The sequence below is a fragment of the Centruroides vittatus genome, unplaced genomic scaffold (assembly GCF_030686945.1).
Source record: "Centruroides vittatus isolate TY-2023 unplaced genomic scaffold, ASM3068694v2 contig_1772, whole genome shotgun sequence".
Taxonomy (NCBI): Eukaryota; Metazoa; Arthropoda; class Arachnida; order Scorpiones; family Buthidae; genus Centruroides; species Centruroides vittatus.
In genome coordinates this window covers 71,834-93,777 of record NW_027121083.1, presented here as the reverse complement: position 1 = coordinate 93,777, position 21,944 = coordinate 71,834, and the positions used below count along the sequence as shown (strand labels likewise).

At 32.0% G+C, this 21,944-nt stretch overlaps 2 protein-coding genes and 1 long non-coding RNA gene across 3 annotated transcripts; 2 read left to right on the top strand and 1 right to left on the bottom strand.

Annotated features, from left to right (window-relative positions):
* Positions 1-272: 272 nt before the first annotated feature.
* LOC136969245 (cytochrome P450 4c3-like) lies at positions 273-2,474 on the bottom strand. The gene is made up of 5 exons (XM_067263335.1): positions 2,298-2,474; positions 2,038-2,211; positions 1,821-1,887; positions 539-718; positions 273-471 (listed from the first exon to the last, which is right to left on the bottom strand). Exons 1-5 carry the CDS (start codon positions 2,472-2,474, stop codon positions 305-307), a joined length of 765 nt encoding a protein of 254 aa, XP_067119436.1. The 3' UTR covers positions 273-304.
* Positions 2,475-18,660: 16,186 nt separating this feature from the next.
* Positions 18,661-19,267, top strand: LOC136969244 (trypsin V-B-like). The gene is made up of 3 exons (XM_067263334.1): positions 18,661-18,738; positions 18,818-18,906; positions 18,973-19,267. The coding sequence occupies exons 1-3, from the start codon at positions 18,661-18,663 to the stop codon at positions 19,265-19,267; spliced, it is 462 nt and encodes a 153-aa protein (XP_067119435.1).
* A 108-nt stretch (positions 19,268-19,375) lies between these two features.
* LOC136969246 (uncharacterized) lies at positions 19,376-21,464 on the top strand. Its single transcript, XR_010879793.1, has 2 exons — positions 19,376-19,467; positions 21,220-21,464. It is a non-coding gene; the product is annotated as an uncharacterized lncRNA (long non-coding RNA).
* Positions 21,465-21,944: the final 480 nt, after the last annotated feature.

Genomic DNA, 21,944 nt, shown 5'->3' with positions numbered 1-21,944 from the left:
CAAAACACAATAAACATAATTAGCAATATAAATTTTAAAAACATTTAGACGGACTCATTTTTAAGATGACAATAATTTATGCAGCTCTATACTTCATTGTTCATAAAGTATATTATATGAAGCCAATTCCTTCATGGAAATACAATATTCGGAATAATCTAGTGTGCAAGAAGTACCCTTCAAAACTATAATGAAGTACACTCTTGTTTCTATATAGAATAACTAATATAATTTCGATTTTTCAACTATGATTTAGTAAGTGTAAGCTGAAAAAAAGATTTATAAAATGTGTTGCTGTGGCAACTTAATTTTTACATCTTCCCTCCACGGTCATTCTTATTCCAAATATTGGGCGAAGCACAATGTCAGCGGACACGAGAATTTTATCTCGAGGATCCAAAGAGTAAACTTTGAACTTACGAAGTACGTTTGCTAAGATTGTCTTCATCTCAAACATTGCATATTTTTGTCCTGTGGTAAAAACAATTCCATCGTAAAATATTTGGTAAAAATTACAATAAATACATCAATTACTTACCGATACAATTTCGTGGTCCTGCAGAGAAAGGCAAGAAGGCGATCGGATTACGCTTCTCACAGTTTTCTGGTAGAAATCGGTCCGGGTCAAACACTTCAGGATTTTCGAAAACAGTAGGATTGTGATGAATGGCGTGAATGCAAATAACGTAAGATGAATTCGGTGGCAAATTATATCCGTCTATAAATTATAATTTAATCTTAAATAAATGATGCAGAATTTTAACAATAAAATCAATAAAAATAATAAATATAATCACATATATAAATTCTTACATCTAGTTTAATTACAAAAGTATTATTGAGATCATCTTGTTGCATTAGGTAACTGACATCAATACTTAACATTATCGAAATGAATCGCAGAGTTTTTAAAATCGTTTCCAGCTTGAAGACCTTTTGAATCATACACATCATTCGAACAATTCACAATGGAATCGGGTATTATCATGGATTTCTAGTGCGGTATGGGTCCGAATATATCCGGGCCAGATCGTTCGTGAAAAATTTCTGATCGTTCCTACACGAACTCGAACCCGTGTTCTCAATAGACCAGAGTAAAGTTTTTATCGCTTCGGACATTTGGCCCATTCGAAGAATTCAAAAATGCTATCTTCTAATTACTTTAATCCTATTATTAGGTTGATTTTTCTCATAGGAAACTTAATTTAGAAATGATTATGATGAAATTTGTAATAAATTTCGACCAATCATCTCTGCTGATCAAATTACACAATATCCTTCAATTTCCTTCTCTCTCATTACAAACACAACCATCCACTTTATATACATCGTAATAACCCCCTTTAGTTTTTTATACAATACTGAATGGCTCACAATACGTTTTTTCTGTAAATAATTTCAGATTTTTAAACCTTACAATACGATGTAAAATTGTAAGAGTAAGGTAATCGTTTGAGTCCTTCAACTCTATTGTTTGATATCATCTATCTGAAAACTATTAATTACCTATAAGATATTACTTAATTTTAATTTAATAAATTCATTCTCTTTTACATTATCAAGACATTCAAACTAAATTTTTGATTGAAGTATGATTGATTGAATTACAATCACATTTTACAACTGGAAGTATAATAATGAAAATTTTCTAGCCTATTAAACAATTATTCTATCTTACTGAAGAATAGTAATTAAAATCTAATAGGTGAATATTAGTAGGCCTATACGAAATCAGCGAACGATTGTTGTGAAAAATGATTAGGTAAAATCGGTCTTTCCATAGGGGAATAAGGAGAAATTAGAACATGATTAAAACTTACCAACTTCTAGCGATGAAGGATTTCTTCTGAATATAAAAGGAACGGGAGGATATATTCTTAATGCTTCCTACACAAAGGAAAACTGTATTATATTATTTATAAATATAATAATATTAATACTTATAATTGACTATATTATGTTTTCTTTCAATGTGAAGGATTAATATTTTTGAACTAATGATATATATTAACGTAAAATGGTGTGTAAAAATAATACCTTAATAACACATTCCAAATATTTCATTTTTTTTAAATCGTCTGTTGTAATCTTTCTGTCGACGTCATCGCCGAAAATATGGTACAATTCTTCATACACTTTCTGTTGGAAGTTATCATGAAGGCCCAAAAAGTACAGCGTCCAACTAACGCCCATAGTAGTAGTGTCTTGACCCTGATATAAAGTAATAAAAATAACGAATTATTTTATGTCACAATTTTAAATTTTACAGTGTTCTGTCTTTACAGTAAAATACATACAGCTAGCATGATACCATCCACTTCCTCTCTGATATCTTCTTCACTCAAAGTACCGTTTTTTATGTGATGATAGAGTAACATATCTAACAACGCTCTTCTCTTTTTAATTCCAAAACCTTCTTTATTTTCTTCAAAATTATCGATGACTTTATTCTCTTTCATCTGTTCTAAGATCATTTTTTTTCTTTTCTCGAATCACCTATAATGTGTTTATAACACAATGCAACGTATTTGTAGAAATTCATTCATAATAAATACTACAGTAAGCATAATTATTATACACATATATACATACATATTTGCAGACTATATTAAATAATATAATATATGCATATGAAAGAGAATGAAAGCCAAAAAAATAAGTAAATTGTATAATTATTGATATCCATAAGTTCAAATGGTTATTCCTCTAATTTTCCTTTACATCTCCCAAGTAATGAATAGGGCAAGTTTATAGAAATAAAACACCTTAATTTGTTGCTGAGATCTGTCCACAGACGTCCAATGTTATCTGTTTGTCGTCCGCAGAAGACCAACAGATGACAGTGGGAACGTGTAGATCTTCAATTTGAAAACTGCAGCCCAATAATTTTATCAATATAACTTTTTTATAATTAACATACTAACAATTACATATAATTTATATTAATTATATTGAAAACTGGACAAATTAAGAAGAATTCATTTTACAGAAATATTCGTTGTAACTTACAATGAATATTTAATAATATAAGCCATTGATCACGCCCATCGGAGGAGAAGCCGTCGATCGGCCATAGCCTCCATATAAAGTGGGGGAAGAAGAAGAAGCCATTGATCACGTGTTTGTATATCTGTAATATAGATCTAGATTCATTACACCAATACGTCAGAAATAATATTTTAAAACAGTTTAAACTTGGAGACGTTAATTCGGACCAATACCAAACCAATTGGACCTAGTAATCATACAGTAGTCTGATTCTTGCAGTTTGTCATAAATTAGATTTTTTTGGAATCCGAAATAATTTTAGAACGTTTGTTTTTGCACTTCTGTCTATATATGTTTAACAAGTAAAATATTTTATCATTGATCTTGTGAGTCATGGTCCAAAAATGCGTACGTAGACATATATTTAACACACAATAATGTTTCATCTTACAATACATTTGATACAAGATTCTTTTTCATTTTTCTTCATATTTCCTTTATTCGTTATTTCAACGAACCTTAATAATTTGGTCCCTTTGGACTCGATTTCTTCAAAAATATTTTACTTTTCTCATTATTTCATGAAACAATGCAATTTTAATAATTACATTTTAACAATAATCACAAAATTTGTCGTTTTTTTCAAACGAGAAATTGTCACTATTCAAGCGAATGGTAAGTGAAATTCTTTGAACTTGAAAAAAACTTTCGTATTCTTAAATTGTTTCTTTGACTCATTAAAAATACAAAATTTCACAACAATTCTTAAACCTAAACAATTTCTATCGGTCTGGACTCTCTGACATAAAAATGTAAATATGTGTAATTATATTGATATATTTGTTTTATAAGGACGTCACTTCAAGTGACAAAAACGGCACCATTAAATGCAAGGTTTGCAAAAATGAGTTTTCAACTGAAGTGCAGTTCGATGAACATCTGAAGGAGAATTCGAAGTGCGAGAAGTTGACTTGTGACGTCTGTAAGAAACAGTCAAATAGCATTTCCAATTTGAATGTTCACAAGTTAATACATTCAAATGAAAAGAAATTTAAATGCGACGAATGTGATTATTCTACCAGATATATAACACACTTGAAGAGACACAAGAATAAACACTCAAAAAAAGAACTTTTTAAATGTAGCTATTGTGAATATTCCACTGTATGGAAAGACAATTTATACAATCACATTTTGAAAACACATTCGAAAGAATCGAATTTCACTGAAAAAGTAAGTATTTAGGAAACTTTTTCGAGGTAATTTATATCTAGAATCGCAGAAATAAATAACTGTTAAAATAACTATCCAAATTTTGTAATTAATATCATATTATTATAACAATTTACTTTTGCAAGTGTTCAGATTATTCTTGTTTGTCAGACATTTTTATTGTTTTTCCTCTAATTTATAAACAACCATTTAGAAAATTTTATTTCTTAACAATTAATTTTTCTACTAATGTTTGTATTAATAATTGCATATTAATTATATTTTCATATGTTATATAAAGCTTTATCATTTTACGTGAATTTATTAGAGCTTTTAAAATAATTTCTTCTGTTAGCTTCCACCGAGATATCAGAATCTGGAAAGATATCGATGCAAATTTTGCCCGAAATTTTGTTCAAATCCATCTGCTTTAAAACTTCACGAGAGAAGTCATACTAGAGAAAAACCATTCCAGTGTTATTATTGCTTTAAAAGATTTACACGACGAGATACTTTAAATCAACACAAGCGAAGGTTTCATTTAACACAAGAAAAACAATCTTCGTCTCAAGTAAATAAAAGTATATTTAAATAAGTATATCATATTTTAATCATTTGATAAGTAACTGTTTATGAATATGTTATTGTTTGCGACAGTAACATATACGAGGGTCTAGGTGTAGAAAGTTCTCTAATTGTAGATGCATTTATTTCGTAACAATTTCTTCAAATATATTCTATTATAATAACGTTGTTGAGCCTGTTGAACAGAATCCTTTCAAAAACTTTACTCCCAACCGAGGTTCGACCTATTGGTTTGAACCGTTTGTTGATTTCTGTGCTAGTTGAACCTTTCGAAATAAGATTAACTTCTGCCACTTTCCAATGCAATGAAAAATATGAATTATATAAACAATCATTAAACAACTTTAAAAGGAGTTGCTCAAGATGAATTAATTAACCACATTTCATTAAATAATTTCAATCGGGTGACTGCAATTTTTTTTTATTACCCGGGGATTGCATTTATTCCAAAAATATTTACTTTTTGTTTTTTGCTAATCATCTGAATAAACCTAATCACGTTATATGAGCTTGTGTATCATTGTAATGGTGGAATTCTGTTATTAATTTTCAATTTAATATAAGAAGCAACACATAAAACTGTACACGAAATTGCATAATTAACAATATTTTTGAATTGTTTAGCAAATTGGAGAAGAAGCTATGTCAATGACTTGTAAAATATCTGAACAGACTCATAAGCGTCCTTCTTCTGACATGTCGGCTTCAGAATCAATGCAAGAAAAGAATCCTAACAGGAACGAAAAAGACATAACTTCGCAATCTTCTGAACCATTATGGCAATGTCCTCGATGTCGCTTCACTACAAACTCCAAGGAAGAAAGGTGTCTACATGAACAGAGACCTGTTGATGAAGCCCCATCTACATCGATGGTATTTATTTATTGTATTCTGCTTTAAATTCACTCTTCCTTGAGAATATTTAACTTGACATTGAGAAATATAAATTTTTAATGATGTTGGATATTACAGTATTTTATTGAGGAATTAACGTAACATTTAGTTTTGTATTCATAATTATTTAAAATCATAGATCTTCGTTAAAAATAAATTTTATATAAATACACATTTGAAACACGAAAAAGTAAATTTATTGTTCATATAAGAGAATTTTTCACAATTTTAATAAAAATTTTTGAAGATGGTAAATTGCTATAGAGTTTTAATACACACGGAGGATATGTATATTATACAATGAAAAGAGGATTCATTAACAAAGATGCACAAATAACTAAAAATTGGTTTTATTACTGAAAACATGTCTAGGTTCTATTATTGAACGATAAACTTAATTTGCATTTATTTTGAACATTAATATTTGTCTGACTGAAATATTTATTCCTAAGTGTAAAATTGCTAATTTATTAAAGAATATTCGTCATTGCAGGAACCGGAAGAAACAGATGCAGAAGTGTTGACAGCAGCCGAAATTCTCGTGGACATTAGAAAGAAAAGATTGGAGATGATAAAAGATGAAAAGAAATGTCCTGATCCCGATACACCGCCAAGTTCACAATAACCTGCGAATACTAAATACTGATTGTTATCTAATTGATATTTTTCTTCAAAATTGCATAAAGGGATTTTTAAACCGAAACACTTTCATGCGAAATTCATACGATTGGCTTCTAAATTCTAATTTTTGAAGAATTAAAGTTTTTAATGTCTGCAATATCTTGACAAAAATTTTTCGTGTGTGAAGAGAATTTATTAAAATATAAATTTCGTCTTTATTTGAAATTTATTCAACATTAAAATACTTTTACTCAGGGTTGGCAAATTTATGTTTTTTTTTTTTTAAATAAAACAATAATACATGTTATATTTAGAAACCTATGTTTTTTTTGTTTTAAAGCAGTTTTATATTACATTATAAAATACTGTTATAAAACAATGTTTTAAATTTTTTTAAAAATGTTTTATTACATAAATTTAGTAAATAAACGTTTTCTGACTTGTGAGATAAACATGAATGTGGGAATGGAAAATTTTTCTCACTGTCATGGGTCATTAAAGCGCGTGACATGCCGACTGTTATCACTAAGAAGAGATTTCCTGACAGCAAATGCCAGTTAATACTGTTAGCAAATACAGCCAATGTATTGTAATATTACTTGGATGGTAAAAGACATTATTATTATCGTTGTTACTTGTTAAGTAAAAAATGAGTGCAGGAAGAAGGCTTGATAATATCTGGAACCAGTACAAACTAATTTCTGGAAATCCAGGAAAACCGGCACGCAGGGTGCAATGCAAAATATGTAGGAAAGAAATGGCTGGATTAGTCGCTCGTATGAAAAAAACATATTGAAGATAACCACCTACAGGATGATATACAAGAATTGCAACAGCTGGGTGAGTATTTTGAACCATTATAAGTTTTAGTTTTTCTATACCGTGTTTTCTCGAAAATAGAACATTTTCTGAAAAAAAGACCTAGCAGAGGTTTGCTGAATTGCTAAGGGTTCCCCCGAAAGTAAGACCTAGCAAAGTTTTATTTGAAAGCATTACTAAGATGATGTTCCAGAAGACGGTGACATGACTGTCATTGAATAAATCTTACTTTGTGTTGATAAATATCAAGATCGGTAAAGTACTGTACCATAGATTGTTGTACATGGAAATAATAATAGTAACAAGAAATTGTTTGTTTGAAAATTTGGAAAGGATTATGTCTTCAAATTATTAACATTAACTAAAGAAATTCTTTATAGTATTCACAGTTTGTCTGGTTATGGTGGTTTATGATGAGAACTACTATACAGTGTATAATAAATTTTTTTAGTTTTAAAATTTCGCTGGATGAAAATATTTTTTTATGAATTAAAAAGACACTCGCTTCGAAAAAATAATTTTTAGTGGATCACCATTTATTTCCTTACATTGTTCAACTATAAAAACTCTAGGACGACCCGACCTTCCTTTTAATTCATGTATAATAAATGTTTAATTTTTCGTTCAACAATAAAAGTAAATTCTTCTTCGTTGAAAAATAAGACATTCCCTGAAAATAAGACCTAGCGCATCTTTGAGAGCAAAAATTAATATAAGACAAAGTCTTATTTTCGGGGAAACAGGGTAGCTTGCTATAAAGTTTTACCTGGGTCATAACTCAATTTGTACTGTACCTATATAGATATTCTTAAGTTCTTTGCCCGAGTTACATAGTTTTGCCCTCTCTGGCAGTTTACATAGCGTTACGAAAAGAACGGTCCTTTTCCAAAAATGTATGGGCTAGTACATATACATCTTTATCTATGATTTACGAAAATTTAATTAATTACTTTTGCCGCAAAAGTAATTATAGTGTTCAAAATGACTTGAAACAACATGGGATCACTGGAGTCACGCAAGCAGCCAAAGATACATTTGATAGTTGAAGTTTTTCTGTTTTTTTTTTCTATTTTACTAGATCCCAGTGTTTTATTTATAAAAAACCCATGTTTTAAATCCGATGACGATGTTTTAAAACATTTTTTAAATCATGCCAACCCTGCTTTTACTTAATAAAAAATATTTTCAATTGTGATAATTTCTTTGAGTTTAATTTTAATAATTTGCGTATTATCTTATTAACCGTTCCCGATAATGCATCTATATAGATAATCCAGACAAGTTGATAATAATAATAATGATAATAATAATAATCAGCGCAGAGCCCAAACGATTAGGAGTTGAAAGTTGAAATTTGGTACACAGTTAGGGTACGTCACGAGAACGCACACTAAAGCCTGGTACTCACATGCGGAAAAGGACGACAAAAACCGTCGACTGAAACGGTTGCTGTTTCGTCGTCTTTCCGTGTCGCGTGTACTCACATGCGGAAATTACTCTACAATTGATACGCGCCATCTGCCAGCCGTAAATATAAACAAGCAACTACATTAGATAAACCAGCAGTAGTCGAAAATGGCTTCTACCGGGATTGCTTTGTTATATCAATTAAACTTTTTAAGTTTGCCTTTGAACTTATCGCGAATAAAAAACTTAAAAAACGAAATAATTTGGTTAGGAAAAATATTCTAAATCGTCGGAAGTTAGTTTTCGTCATCGAATTTCGATTACGCCATTCGCAATACTTTACACAGTAAGTTACGTCTATTTGACATTAATATTTAAGTCGGATAGTAATATAGCGTATAAATGAAATATATTAGCGTATTAGTGTACAAATCAAGCTTTTTAGCTTGCTGACCGCTATAGTTCGAATGATATTTATCACGTGGGATCACGTGATAAATTATCCCAATGATATCCCACGTGATCTTTATGAGGACATTGCTAAATTGCCTTCTGTTACGGAGCTGGCACGCTAGAGGACGTGCAGGAGGAGACATCCATGACTAATGTAAGAGCGGAGGTCGCTCGGGCCAAGAGAGTCCAAAATAAAAAATTTAAAGTAAGTGTGCCTATGCTTATGAGTCTCGCAAGGGTTTAAGATCCTTATAAACGGTTCCTAAACATAATGCACCACTTAAAACACCTTCCTATTGGTCTAATTTTTGCCGTTCCGCTTTCCGCGACGGTAAAAGTTGAAAATTTTCAACTTCGTATTCGGTCGGCTTCGACGGCAAAAGTGACGTAATTTTGCCGTTCCGTCGACGGTTTCCGTCGTCCGTTTCCGCACGTGAGTACCGGACTTCAGAAGGGATTTTTCGAAATTTTTCTCCATGGGGAGAGGGACAGGATTAAGGCTTAACACTTCCATCAACAATGGAAGTGTTAAGTAACAATAGAAGTGTCAACAATGGAAGTGATACGTAACAATGGAATTGTTAAGAGAAAGTGACGTGCAAGACGCAGATGCAGTTTTTTCGTTTTTGCGGGAAATCGAACATATTTTTAGACCCATCTAAAAAATTTTCTCATTAGTCTGGAAACAGGAAGACCCAATTCTTGCATTCTGTGAAAACGGGTAAGGTTGATTATAACGTCATAATCTTAATCTTCGCTATCGTTACTTTTACGCGACAACGCCGGGCCTACCTGCTAGTTCTATATTCTTATGTCATTAATAAGGTGTAGATTTTTTGTGCCGCACCCACTCGGTTTTTTGAAAAAAACAGAGTGTAGAAAGACAGACTAAGTCGGTTTTAGTGCAGTAGGCCCACTCATTACCAAATTATTTAGCACCCAAATGCACCCAAATCTTAAAACCTGATCTCAAAACGGTGACTAGCACCCAAACTGTATATTTTGCACACAGCTTTTTTATACATTTTCAAACAATATGTTGTGAATTATCTTATTTTTCGGTGCTTTTTTTTATTCACTTGAAGGGGAAAAACAAACTCGTTAAACCGGCACGTATGCTGAGGGAAAAAATAGAATAATTAGCTTACTCTCTTTTTTTGTTGAGAGAAAAGCAGGTAAAGCGGAATTTTCTGGACTAAACAACTAAGCCTTAGGGTTGTTTTAAAAATGTAAACAGATTCACTGAAAATCTGCAACACGTGTTTACTTTTTATAAATAAAGAACATGCTAGAAAATTATGTATTGAGGTCACCTTACCCTGACTTGTGAGCGGAACAGTTCCAATTTTCTTTGATCGGTGTCGGGGTCAGCGACATTAGAAAATGACAAAATTGTCCGCATCTAAACTAAACGTCTTAGGAAATAAGTTTAAAGATGAAAACGGATTCACAGACAGGAAAGTTCTTCGCTGTTGCATTTGCGATTATGTGATTTCGGTTAATATGAAACACCAAGAAACGAAAATCAGGCAACACATGACTTAGGAAAAGCATAGAGAAGGCAAACAAAAAAGGAGGAATTTCGAGCAGATATTTATTGGGGCATCATGTCAAAGAGGAGAAGAATCACAGAAGGCTATAATACGTTTTATGCAGATATAATGACCGCTATTCTGCTGGAAAATATACCCTTTTATAAGGTAAACAATCTAGCTTTTAAGTCATTTTGCCAGAAATGTACGGGAAAGCTTGTCCCTGACGAGAGCTCTCAGAAAAAACTACGTGAAACCAGTTTATGACCAAACAATATCTAAAATCCTGGACGTTGTCAGAGACAATCCTAAAGTGTTTATATTGGAAGAAACAACGATTCCACAAAACGGTACGTGCTGAATGTTCTTCTTCAGCTACTGACCGGATGCTATGTACAACAATGTTATTCAAAATGAACTTGAAAACACGAACTCAACTACTATCTCACGCTTTTAATGAGGTTTTGCGTCAAGTTGTGGCAAAAAGGTGTCCAGTACGAAAATGTTTGGCTTGTCGTTACAGATTAAGCATCTTACATGTCAACATTCTCAAATTTGAAGTGTATCTACAACAACCTAAAACATGTGACTTGTCTTGCCCATGCCTTACACCGAGTATGTGAAACTAATCCTGTAGAATATAAACATATGAGAATGTAGAAATGTAGAATAGAAGCATATGAGACGAACAATTTTCATTTTCGAATGCGAAAATAAAAATGGTTCTTCTCATATGCTTCAGTCGGGAGAGCTTGTACCAAGAAGTAACTGGACTGCCATTACCACCCACTCCAGTAGTCACCCGTTGAGGGGCAATTTGAAAACTCATTAGAATTGAAAAATTGGCAGACTTCGGGCCAGGTCCATGCCCGAAGATTACGCCTCGTTTTGGCCACTTGTAATATGGGTGCTTCCGAAAGATGCGGAAGAGAAGTCGCATACACCCGACGTCAAACGGGTAGTCGTCATAACTCCGGACAACAGCGCCTCGTCTTTCGTCCATTATCTAGAGCGGCGATATCCCGAAGTTCCGGAATGGACAGTGGAGACACGGTCACGTAAGACGGGACTGGACAGAAAGGAGTCCGAAGCCGTGATGAAGCACAAAAGGCCTTGTGGAAAACGTTGTTTTCCTGTTGGTAAAAATAACACTCTTAATTATAGATGTACGAATCTCAGAACTAGACACCTGTGAAAAAGCATTAACTCGTATAATTATCATTTATCGTAGATACCTTTTCAAATTTTAAATAACACATCATAATTAAGTCATTATTCTTATTGTTATCTTAAAAGATAATATATGTTAAACTGAAATAAATTAAAAATATAATTATAAATTCGAATAAATGAACCTGTTACTTCATGTAATTAATAGTGCTTCCGAAAGCTAATGCAGCTATATAATGTTTTTATTTAAATATTCAAATCATATTCAAATTTCATTCGATGATTAAACTAAAATTATAATTGTCATCGTCATATCCGGAATATAAAATATGCTACCAAATATCAACTTTGCTTTTGTTCTAAAGGAGTATTTTAAAAATTATTTTTGAGGATACAAAAATCGCTCAATATAAAAAGCGGTGTATAGCGTTTTATATTCACCGGTTTATAAAATATATATAAATAAATAATGAATATAAATTCTGTATACTATTAAACAAAGAAGTATCTAGAGAAGGCCATGATGGCAACCATTTGCCGGGAAAATTCACTAAAGAATTTGTAAATGATCGCTTTTAACAGAGTAGGGACAAAAGTGACACGGCCTTGTAAATCGATCCCTTCTGGTGTAGTATTTGGAAACAGTCGGGGAAACAAAGGGAGTATCGTCTTCGTTTATGGGACTTGTGTGTGGGCAAGAGATGTGTTTGTCACATGTTAGCTTACTAGAAAAAAATGTAAACAAGTGACGGACGTTATGGTAAGCTGTTTCGTCGGAAGAAGAGCCGACATTTTGGAAAGCTTCCGAGGAAAGGAAGAATCCTGATTAATCGGAAGTTGTCGTCCAAAAACTCTTTAAATAGTAAGCGTGGCAAGAGAAACGGTGAGAAGGGCAAGAGACTGATAATACGGTAGTCTCAGGCACTTAGGCAGCCCGCTGAGCGTAGAGAGAGGGTTCTCCTCTGATAACGATCTCAAGGACTGGTAAGTGCGGAGACTGGACGGGCCAACTCCACAAACCGATCGAAGTTTCGTCCCAGAGTATATTAGTCCCCGAAGGTTAAGCTGACACGTGAGACACCACCTGTTGTTATCTAGTAAATATTGTGTTTTTAAGCTTGTATATTCTACCTATTGTAAACTGTAAATAGTGTATAATTTTAGTGTGGAGGTGTACCTTTCTACTAACCAACGTAAGAACATTCTTGAGTCGTAGAAACCAACTCGAGACAGATTATCGTAAAGATCTTCAATGACGCAATAGTCTATAGGAGTATCTTTGGAGATCTTCACTGAATTCTTCGCGGACATAACTACAGAAGTGTCCTTCATCTGTTTCCCGTGTTATTCCTAAAAGAATACGAAGGGACAACAGGTGAAGGACACTTCTATAGTTATGTCCGTGAAGAATTCTTTTGTGAATTTTTATCGCCTAACGTTGTTTATTTATCACTACTAGAACATTATTTCTTTAAAATAAAGTTTATTGAAGTGCAGCAAGTGAAGTGAGCAGCAGCAGACTAAAATTCACATATCACCGAAACACGTTTTGCAAAGTAACGACTAGACCGATTTCAACGAAATTTTGCACATTAATAGAAGTAATAAAATAACGTGTCGTGACAAAGACCGAATTTTAAAATTCGACCTAGAAATGGAGATATCCGGATTCAAATGTCATCCCCATGTTAAGTCAGTAAGGAAATTTTGTAGTTCTTGAAGGTCACCTTCTTACTTAAATATTTAAGAAAGAATTTAAAAGCCTTGCCATACACCAATAGTAAAGCTTTTAAATTGTTAAAGATATTACAAGAATAACACTTCCAGAAATAATATAGATATATGGTGTCAGATATTGAAGAAAATAAAAATTCATAAAAATATTAGAAAGATGCCATTAGACATTGACAATATCTACTTATCTCAAACACATAGAAAAATTGACGATTTCCTCAAATGTATGAACTGTCTGTCTAATTCCGTTCTCGAGATTAAAATAAGAGAGATAAACAAATGGATGACAATTATAGGTCGACAATTTTTTTCAAATTGCAGCCCAATAAAATTAATTAAAGTTATGAGAATTAAGTATTGTTTGTTTGGTAGAAAACGCGTTAAACTTTGCCTATTATCTTTGCTTCAATCACGATATTCGACCTTGAATCTACTGTATTTGGTTTAAGGGCAACAAATAACTCGTTAATATCAACGTTTGTTTTCCCTTCGAGTTTTGAAGAAAACCCTGAGGAATTTTTTATTTCTGAATGATTGCAGCCTTTGAGTTTGCGGTGTTATCATATTGCTTTCCATTTGCGTAGACTAACCTGACATGAAGTTCCCAGACATTCTCCATAAAGCTCACCAGTGGCCAAGCGGTGATCGTTTCCTGAACACTGAGAGTTCGTTCGTGGAATCGCATCTCGCGCGGACAGGCTGGCCACGTGGAGTTTTTCGGGTTTTCTCCACGTCTGTAACGCCTAAATAGGGGCCAGTTTCCCTTAAAAAGGCACCCCTCTAGGCAGATCGCCCAAGTGTTGCGTTACCGTAACTAAACGAACAAACATTCTCCGTAGAGCTCAAATTTCTGGTGACATGATTGGTCAATTCATGACTCGAACTTCGTTGGCCAGAAACAATTTGAAGATGATATTAGCGTTAAATTTTTGGAGCTGCCTCTGATAATCCCTGTCTTTGGTGGTCGGAAGGTCGAGGTGGCAGCCTACAGCTCTGTGGGACCCGGTATTGAATCTGAACGGGTCGAAAAATCTCCAGGAATTTTTTAGGTGATGACTCAACCAGATATTTCGGATCCGTTCCCTCACCTCCCGGCCGCCTCATTGTGCCCCTAGCCAAACCCGTAAAAGAGCCTCTCTTAGTGCTTACAGGTCGAAAAGAGTTTTAAAAATCCACTCAGTTTTTCTCAGAAAAGATGTAGATGCATTTCTAGCTGCTGGTTGTATCCTTCAGCATTCTGTCTTAATTCGGGGACGGCGATATTCGTTTACCATCGCTCTCCAAAAACAGCTCAACCTATCACGGAACCCCCACCCATTTGTCGTTCGGAATAAATTTTCCTCTTCTTTTTTAAATCATGCCAATGTTCTTGGCAACCATCGGATCCATATAAATTGAACTTTTTCTCATCTGACCTCAATACATTTCAGGAATCAGATAGTAATAGCGCCTAGAACTTCCAAGTTATTCCTAACACGTTGGGTGTTCTTATTTTTAATGAGCACACTGTAATTCATATTTCAACTAACAGGTAAGCCCAGCTTTGTCCGGGAAAAAGTAACAACTAACATTAAGTTTATTAGATTATTTCGTACTTCTAACCCTTCTATTTTGTTATAGTTTAGTATTTCATTTATATAAGTACAAAAGTCGTTTTATGTAGGAGTTTATCAGACCGAGTGACCAATCTAATACATTTTAAAAATTATTTAAATTTTGCCAAAAAACAAACCAAATATTTAAACTTGGCACCATCGAAAACCATATAAATTATATTTTATGCTGGCCGGAAACCTTGTAGTATGTAATTTTCATATTCGAATGCCATCATGCTGCTGGTCCGATAGAAAGAAGGGATGTTGCGGAAAGGGATGGAAGTTGAGGATCGATCAAAACTAAACGTTGCCCTCCTCCCGAAGGACAGGATGGTCAACAACTACTAATTAATATTGGTCTACTAGTAATATTTGAAAAATGATCCGTGTTGGATAGGTTGTGATGGCTCCGCACGTAATTGAAGTTGCTAACCTTAACGTCCGAAAGATTTCCTATAAGACTTGTTTAAATAAAAAAACACTTGTAAAAGTGCAAATATAATTGCATTTACGTGATGAAAGTGTTTAAATTTTAGCAACAGATTATATAAACTACGGGGAAAATATGACCTTGTAAATATTGCGTTTATATAAAAATTATTGGGCTGAAATTTAAAAACATTGTTGACCTATAAATTCAGACTATTGTCCCCTGGCTCTGTCTGCCTGTCCTTCGTTAATGTCGAGAAAGGAATTAGATAAATGAAAGTCTGGAAAAGATTCGAAACTCTTATGATCAGGAATGTATAGCGAACAAACAAACAAACAATTTATTGTTTCGATAATAATTGAATAATTTGGAAAATATCAGACAGATAAATTCGATCAAAGAAATTATCAGAAAAAATAGAGTTTAAATTCTAAAATCGCAGTTCTTTAAATAAATACCATGTACAGTACTTATTTTACTTGTAGCAAGGAAAAGGAAATAAATCAAATGTGCTTGCTCATAAATGCCTACGATACTTCTAAAAATAAAGTAGATCAACAGGCTCCGATGATATGGGACTTTCGACTGCATCCCAAATATGATTGTAATACCTACGATAATGATATCGCAATTGTTAAATTCGAACCAGCTCTTTCTTTGGGCAGTAGATTAAAAGCAATAAGTTTACCACCACCAAACGTTCATCTTACTGAAGGAATTACTGTCGTGGCTTGGGAATAGGGTAGAAAAACTCCTGGTGGCTTTCAATTTTTAATTAATCTTTTTTATTCTATCAAATTAATTCTATTATTTTTGTATTAGATGGCTCGACTTTTGATATTTTACAGAGAGCGTATCTCAGTATTATTTCTGAAAATTCTTGCAAAAACTATTTTCGTATCAGCTCCCATAATCTTTTGCAAAAGGGAAGATAGAAATGCGTGCTATGTTCGTAAAATTTTATATTTCAAAATAATTTATTGTTAAATAACATTGTTAATTTTTATAAAAATTCGATTAATTATCCGAAATGAAATATTTAATTAAAGTGCAGACATATTGAAAAATAAATAGATATAATATTGAGGTTAAAATATCCCACAGAATTATGTATTATTTCAATTAAAATTATATTATTATTTTAGTATCATTATTTAGTAATTTTAGGTGTCCTTTCCACGTTTTTACTCATGTACAGTACAGTACCGAAAGTTTATAAGAATACCTTAAAAATCTGTACTTTACATACCTGTGTTTGAATCAATTTCTGTATGTATATAGAAGCGCTTGTTAACGCTACATGAAAGTTTATAATCAATTGTTAGACATATAAAGGTCGTGTATCTTGTAAATCATTACATTATAAATTTTGTATAAAAATATAGTCCATTATAAGCTTTTTGTCTATAATCTACTAAAGTTACAAGTAACTGTAGAATTATATTTGCATTGTTGTTACAATATATAGACATATCACCCATGTTTACGTTTTTTACATTAACATTTAGTGCACCAGAATGTATTTCGGCGATGTTTTTGTCTACTTTAATATTAACTTAACAATTTTACAATTTAACATATAAATTTCTATAATGTACAATTTTAAACTATAAATGAATTGCAGCTGCCATATAGACCTAAATCTATACCTTAATAAAAATAAAACTTATCAAAATGCTAATTATAAAAACGGAAACGTGTGTGATCTGTCTAAAAATTGTAAGTTAACAACAATACAAATATGATTATACAATTACATAATACTCTTAAAAATATAGTTTTTAAATTTTATTAAAAATTCTCAGTTAAAATACTTAATTTATATTGATTTAATGACTGGTAAATTGCCAGAACAAGAATTGGCACTCAGAGGCTGTGCGATTAGAAACATGAAAAATATCGATACATAAATTTAAAATAGTATTATTAAGAAATTATAATAGCACGGCCCTCAACTGTCAATAGAAGAAGAATACCGTTGAACGGCTGAATTTTTTATGACCTGCACAATTACATTTAATCAGAGGTAAATGATGAAACCGTTTGAAAGTAGTTCAAGTAACCTAAAACATATAGTGTTAGCAATAACAGGAACCAAGTGATGATAATTGAAAAATGATATTATTAAGCAATTATAAGACATTTTGACCCAGAGCCCTCAATGATGAAATATTCAAAAATTTTATGTCTATTTTTCATAATTTAGTGCAAATTACAACAGTTCTATTCAATCGATAAAGATTAACAACGTATAATTGTCTTTTTGATTTTAATTAATTTAAAATAAAAATACTTAGCTTATGGATCAAAAAAGGTTTTTCTTTTGTGTATTATTTCTAAGCTGTTATTGCTATTCAGTTCAAGAGGTGAGTTAAGTACTTGTTTTGTGTATTATCCTAACGGCATTAGATTTAACATAGAAACTTAAAAGATTTATTTTCCAATACGTTGGATCCAGGTATTAATATATAATATTTTTCCTTTTCCAATTTTAGACTCCACCATACGAAAATGATCCAAGTAAGTATTCGCGACTACTAAATTTAATTAAGGTATAATTTATTCAAATAATAAACTAAATAAATATGATAAATTTGTTGAACTAACTCCAGTGATTACGTTACTTTTAATGATTAATTAGAAAGGAATATAAAAAATATATGAATCTGTATATATAATCGAGACGAGTTGATAATAATAATAATAATCAGTGCAGAGTCCAAACGGTTAGGAGTTGAAAGTTGAAATTTGGGACACAGGGTACGCCACGAGAATGAACACTAAGAAGGGATTTTTCGAAATTCTTCTCCACGGGGAAATGGGACGGGATTAAGGCTTAACACTTCCATCAACAATGGAAGTGTTAAGTAACAATGGAAGTGTTAAGCGATGTGCAAGATGCAGATGCATTTTTTTCGTTTTTGCGGAAAATCGAACATATTTTTAGACCCATCTAAAAATTCTCTAATTAGTGTGGAAACAGGGGGACTCAATTCTTGCATTCTGCGAAAACAGGTAAGGTTGACTATAACGTCTTAATCTTAATCTTCGCCATCGTTACTTTTACCCGACAACGCCGGGCCTACCTGCTAGTAAAATATATTTTCCTTTACAACGTAATGATTTTTGGCATATTAAATTGACGTTTTAAGCTACCTTGTCGTTAAATAAATTAAATATTTTTAATATTTTATATTTAGGACCAGAATGCCTAACTGATATGGACAAGGATTATTCCGTAAGAAAAACAAGAATCGTCGGAGGGGAAGATGCAGATGTGGAATCATTTCGATTCGTGGTATCTTAAAATTTTGTTATAAAATAATTGTATAAATTATTTGAAAAATTATTACGAATTTATAAACTTTGTTTTAAAGGCTGAAATTCTTTATACTGGTATTCCATTTTGTGCAGCATTCATCATTACGGATAAACATGTTTTGACAGCCGCTCATTGTTTCTACAAGTAAGTATAAATTACGTAGTTATTTCATTTGATTTTTAACAGTGTAAAAGTTTTCCAAAACTGTAGAGATGGTAGCAGAATCACGTACAAGTTGAACCGAATGTTATTGGTCATTGGAGATTACAATGTTATGAAACTTGACGAGGTTAAACATCATATGCGAGTTATATACGAAGCTCACATACATCCAAATTACGATGATGTCTCTGTTGATAACGATATTGCTGTTTTGAAGTTTGAAACAGCTCTTTCTTTGGGAAAAGACTTAAAGGCTACGATATTGCCTCCTCCAAATACGGAACCTACCGAAGGATCGTCAGTCGTTGCGTGGGGATGGGGAGTAAATGCATTCGGCAAGTAACTATAATGCTTCTTATCCAAAAACCTGCTATTCATATTAATATTAATATTTATTTTTAATGTTTAGAAAATGGCAACCGATCGTATATTTTACAGAAGGTCGATATTCCTTACTTAGTGAAAGAAGTTTGCAAAAAAATGATTTCCGATTTGACTGACAATATGCTTTGTGCTGGAAGAAAAGGAAAAATTACTTGCAGAGTGTGTATCTTATTTTGCATTTTTAATTATAACTTAATTAGAAATGAATTAAATATAAAATATTTAATCCGCTAAATGTTACAATGAAATTCTTTTTATAATGCAATTATATGCAATACAATTGTGCGATATTCATTTAGTGTAGGTCAAATATTAGATATTGAGCAGAATATAATTATAGGACTATATTTTAATGATAAATTTAAAAATCAAAATTTAATTAAGTGTTGATGCATTTTCATATATATGCAAATTGCAGTGAGGTTATATCGTAATAATTAAATTTTATTGTTAGAATATTTAAATTGTGCATTGATAAATGTTAAGTGTTAAAATATCCTAATTTAACTTAAAGTCACCTTTACTCTCTGAAATGAAAATGAACAGAATTGATGGAATAAGGCATTGAAACACGTGGGTGATCTCTCAAGAGGAGTGCTTCCCGGAGGACTTTATATGGGAAACTGGTCCCGCCGTATATATGGATCAGCCACATAAAGAAAAGCAAGAAAACCCCACATAGACAATGTATTTATCATGCGCGAATGGGCATCGAACTGCTAGTGTTCAACGGTTTTATTTACGTTCCCAAAGCAGCCCACTCGGCCACGAGTGGACTACAATGTTAAATGGTATTTTAATTATTGTTAAATTTCTTTCTTGAAATGAAATAGTTTAAAACACGAAAAACTAATAAGCTTTCAAGTAATTCCTGTCAGAACGATGTTTTCTATTTTTCAAAAATTTTGCATGTGAAGTCTGTTCATAATGGGAAAAAATTAAAACCAGTTATATAGTCCATTGTATATAGCTAAAATGCCCCTTGCGAAGTAGCTGAACCTCCAATGATTAGAATGGCTTGAATTCAGTTTATTACAATTTAACGGCACCATTGGCAAATCACAAAATGACAAATGAAATATCGTTTATCATAATTTTATCGTTCGCATTTGGAACAATTGATTTATCAAAAAATAAAACGGATGTGAATAATCCTGTGTCTAGTATCATCACTTCATGGTGTCTCAAAATATAATATACTAGCGGGTGGGCCCGACGTTGCTCGGGCAAAATTAATGATAGTGAAGATTAAGATTATTACATTATAGTGAACCTTACCCGTTTTCACAGAATGCAAGAATTGAAATCCCCTGTTTCCAGACTAAATACGACAATTATTTTATAGAAACTGTAATTCATACATAAAAACCATAGAATAAATGGAAAATAATCAAAGACAGATTAATAGATTGCTGGTGCGTATTTACTATCGTCATGGGCACTCATTTAATTTAATCACTTAATTATTTTATCGTCTGATAAATGTACTGTTATCTTGATACCGGTACATTTATATTTTTTTACCATCAAATTTGCACATAATTCTGCTCAATAACTCGATAAAAAATGATCTATAATAAATTCTGAATCCTACTTTTTAATTCTTTTATTCTAGCTGAATAGCAATTCTATTTTGACTTTATGCCAAAGCTTATAAAGCTCACAATAAATATGAATAGTTGTGATGAATTACTTATGTATATTTCCCTTCTGTTATTTATCTTTTATTTAGTCTTTATAACAAAACATCTCGAAAATAAACGTATTAACAATCGGGGGAAAAATGGAGAAGTGTCAGAATATAATAGACAATTGTCTCGATAATTATCTATTATATTCAGGCAAATGAGAAATTTATATAAACTAATAGGCATTTTGTTCATTTATATATTTTTTGTTTTCACGTTAAAGGGAGATTCGGGATCATCGCTTCTGTTTAAAGTCGACTATTATCACGTCTCCTTCGCCATCACTTCTCACGGATTTAGTTGCGGTGAAAGGATGCTGCCCACCATTTATACAGACCTGTCCAGATACATTAATTGGATTTACGAGCTGACTAAAGAGGCTGACTGCAAACCTGCAATTCATTCAAAGGAAACTTATCCGCATCGAAAATATAAAGAATTAAATCACGACGAACTTTTTAAATAAATGTGTTTTTAATAATACGTTTCATTAAATAATGCGAAAATTGATTAAACGAATGAGAATTAACAAAGTTTTCTTCCTCAATGTCATTTCTTGTGAAAGATATTGATGACACATCACTTTCAACATTCGTTTGTTCAATTTCTTTAATCGACTCGACGTCATCATCGGAATATTCATTGTTTCTTAATCATAAATGATTTCATTTACAAGAAAAAATCTTTCTAAATTTATAAAAGCCCATTTTAACGGTTTGTGAATGTTCTGGAGAAGAATCAAGATTTTCATTGTTTTGCTCATCGAAATTCTGTAAAATTACGAAAAAGAAATATTTCGAAATTTCGAATTAACTTAAAAGTATGTTAAATTCATATTCAGCAATTTTATTGAAAATTAGTGTATTAAAAATTGTATTGTACGTCTAATGAATACAGAGGAACTAGTGGTTCCGATTTCTGTTAGGAACAATATTAAAGTACGAAAAT

Coding starts and splice junctions, on each gene's coding strand:
- LOC136969245 (XM_067263335.1), bottom strand. CDS start 2,474: ATGATCTTAGAACAGATGAAAGAGAATAAAGTCATCGATAATTTTGAA. Junction 2,212..2,297: donor TGGATGGTATCATGCTAGCT/GTATGTATTTTA, acceptor ACTTTATATCAG/GGTCAAGACACTACTACTAT. Junction 1,888..2,037: donor ATTTGGAATGTGTTATTAAG/GTATTATTTTTA, acceptor TCCTTTGTGTAG/GAAGCATTAAGAATATATCC.
- LOC136969244 (XM_067263334.1), top strand. CDS start 18,661: ATGGACAAGGATTATTCCGTAAGAAAAACAAGAATCGTCGGAGGGGAA. Junction 18,739..18,817: donor TGGAATCATTTCGATTCGTG/GTATCTTAAAAT, acceptor TTTGTTTTAAAG/GCTGAAATTCTTTATACTGG. Junction 18,907..18,972: donor GCCGCTCATTGTTTCTACAA/GTAAGTATAAAT, acceptor CCAAAACTGTAG/AGATGGTAGCAGAATCACGT.